Below are 3,109 nucleotides of genomic sequence, written 5' to 3'. Positions count from 1 at the left end.
AGTAAAGATGTTTTAAATATAAAGTTTTGTGTTATGGTATCAAAGAAAAGATTTAATGTTTTGTAACAAATGATTGATGTTTTATATTCCGCGAAAAGTTTTAATAAACTCTGATTTGAAGAACTGTGTTTATGAGTAAATCCGACGCTAAATTAGGGTCACCGGGTTCAGGGCCTTACAAAGGGTAGTCAAGTCAATAACAAATTTGACAATATAAACCAATTGGAGAATTTAATAAATTAGACTAGAAAAATTAAGTCACCCATAACTTGATTATAAATCAAGATTTGGTATATTATTAGTACAATGGCACTTTTCTCTCTTTCCATCTACCTCTTTAGTAACATCTCATTTATTTTGTATATCTTTATAGATCATTAAATTGAAGTATAATAAAATCTCACAAACTATTGTTAACAAATATTAATTTCACTTCCTCCCTATTCCCTTCAAGTTGTAAACTTGTTTTGTTGATCAATTCTTGAAGAGACGATCGCCCTTAAATAGTTTCATGTCCAAAGTGGCTCGAATACGCTGCCCAAGTTGACATCATCGGGGTAGAAGTTTAGGTTATCATAAGGTGTTTGTTGTGGCGGAATTGGTGGTGCGACCACTTGTTGATCCATCTCCATAAAAACCATGGATAATAGACTAGATTGTTGGCATTGCATATTTAGCACCTCGGCTTTGGCCTTGGCTAACTCTGCTTGAAGCTCACTCACTTGCTTTTGAAGTTGACAAATTGCTCCCGCGCACCCGTAAACAGGATTTCTGAGTCTTGCATTAGCTTCATATACCATACTGCTAACCGCATCCGCTCTTTGAGACTCAGGAAGTTCCTGTAAATCATACAATACAATACCATCAGTACAATATGAAAGCAACCAGTTTGTTTCTCTTTATGTAACAATTAATAAAATAAATAATTATGACTAATTCACCGTTGTAACTAACGTGTCTTCATCTTTTTGTTTTTATACAAACAAATGTCAACTTTGAAACCATATAGAATGGTCCTACATTGGTGCATTTCTTATTTAATAAAGTTGCATTTAATCAGTTAGGTATTTTTTTTAGATTTAATATATTTTCAGCATTATATATTCAATTCAACCCCGTAACTATAATATGAACACCCTATACCCAAAAAACAACACTTCAAACTAATCGCATCCATACTTGTTTTCCTAATCTAAAATTTATAATTAATAACCAGCTGGAATCTGTCGTTAATATTTTTTAAAAAGATTTGTTTTAAAGACGAAAGTTAAACTTAGACGAATGAGAAATTCGTCACTAAAACCAGGAGAGACTAGGTTTACTTAAAACCCTTTAAGTGAAAACCGACTTGGGCGAAACCAGAAGAGGGTCAAGAGAGTCAATTTACCCTCCCGTCACTAAAACTTTGTAATTTCTCATATATAAAAGCATGTTATTTTAAAAATGGGTTTGCCCCTACTCCCCTAGCTGTACTCGAGAGGTTCTGGTTCCGTCACTTGCCAGTGGTGACATATAGTTATTTTTTTGCATTACCTGTAATAACTTAATGATGTTGCTAGCTCCAAACACACGGTGAGCGATGGTGAACTTAAGCGGTTCGGTTGGTGGAAAATAAGGCGCCAATACACATTTCTCAACACACCTCCGCCTGAGAATCTTGCAGGCGGCGCAAGGACTGAGAACCACCGGTGGAGGTGGCGGCGATGATGGGTTGGACGGTGGAGGAGTCAGAACACTAGTGGGACTAAGTTGAGATGAGGAGTTAATATTGGTACAAATTTTGGGTGACTGAGATAAAGAGTAACTTGAAGGTGTGGTGGTCGGAATGGCCATTGGTGTGGTGGCGCCGTCACCGGAATATTCCATTTGTAGGGAGGATATGAAAAAAAAAAATGTTTGTTAAAAGGTTAAAAGTGTTACAAGGGAATAGTTTGATTATGCATAGAAGGTGGATGAGTGTGTATATATAGGGGAGAAGAGAGAGAATACGAAATGAAATAGGATGATGTCATCATAGTATTATAATGACATCAGCATGTTCATTAGATTTTATCTGGCATGCATGTTTGTCTGTGTTCAATCTTCTTAGAAGTTAAAACTTTAGTGTAGTTATTGTCCTATTGGAACACTTGACGGCACCGTATTAATTTATGATTTTCTTTTAGGTTTTATTTAGTTTAGTTACTATAGCGAACGAAAGTGAAACCAATCAATGTCAATTTGTTTTTGTTTAGTTCTGGTTCCATAATGAAGCTGACGAAAACCGATCAAATTCGAGTAGACTCAACGCGCAAGTTTACCGTCCGACCCCCACAATTGGCCATTGGTCCATCTTCATATTTTTATATATTTTTTCATTTTTTAGCTCCAGTACCGTATCGAGCGTAATCAAAACCGGCCAAATTTATGTTGAATTACTACGACAATGACTGAGACCGACAACGCTTAAATTTTTCACCGCCCGAGTTTGCCGATCAAATAAACATCGTTTTAAATATTTTATTTTTGTAATATGTTACTTGGACAAATTAATTTTTTGGGCTTTTAACGCTCAAACTTTACCAACCATATTAATACACTAACGAATATAACCGATACTGACCGAATTCGCATCGACTCATCATTGTAACACTCAGGTTTTACCAACGCTCGAGTTAACGCTGGAGTTTTACCCCGCCGCAACACGTCGGGTAAAAGAACCAGATAGAAATAAATAATAAAAAAAGGTATTAATTATTTTGTTAATTGGAGTTTTGTGATCGATCTAGAAAAAGTACATGATATAGACTTTGCATTGCAAATTAAAGTCGCTTTTTAGTTACTTTACAGTCATGCCCATCGTGCATTAAAAAATATTGATATGGGGATTAAATGAAAGACCAACTAGAATTTGACAATTCAAATTACTATTTTGATTGATAATAATTTATACTGGTAATTCAAACGTTGACATTTTCAACATTTTGATTGTTGCTATAACTATATATTTACATTTGTAATGAAGAATGTGTGGTTTTTCACTTCACTAGTAAATAGTAATCATACATGTGACTGAAACTGAGTGAAAATCAAGTGTATATTAATTCTATCATTTTTATATTTATGCATG

General features: G+C 34.7%; 1 protein-coding gene across 1 annotated transcript; it reads right to left on the bottom strand.

The window, feature by feature from the left end:
- Positions 1-327: 327 nt before the first annotated feature.
- LOC143551673 (LOB domain-containing protein 1-like) lies at positions 328-2,039 on the bottom strand. Its single transcript, XM_077042063.1, has 2 exons — positions 1,534-2,039; positions 328-839 (listed from the first exon to the last, which is right to left on the bottom strand). Exons 1-2 carry the CDS (start codon positions 1,864-1,866, stop codon positions 510-512), a joined length of 663 nt encoding a protein of 220 aa, XP_076898178.1. The 5' UTR covers positions 1,867-2,039; the 3' UTR covers positions 328-509.
- Positions 2,040-3,109: the final 1,070 nt, after the last annotated feature.

The sequence above is a fragment of the Bidens hawaiensis genome, unplaced genomic scaffold (genome assembly GCF_021521415.1).
Source record: "Bidens hawaiensis isolate Kalapana, Puna unplaced genomic scaffold, B.hawaiensis_p1.1 tig00016560_1, whole genome shotgun sequence".
Lineage (NCBI taxonomy): Eukaryota > Viridiplantae > Streptophyta > Magnoliopsida > Asterales > Asteraceae > Bidens > Bidens hawaiensis.
Note: the sequence above shows the minus strand (reverse complement) of the source record. Positions and strands in the feature narration are given on the sequence as shown.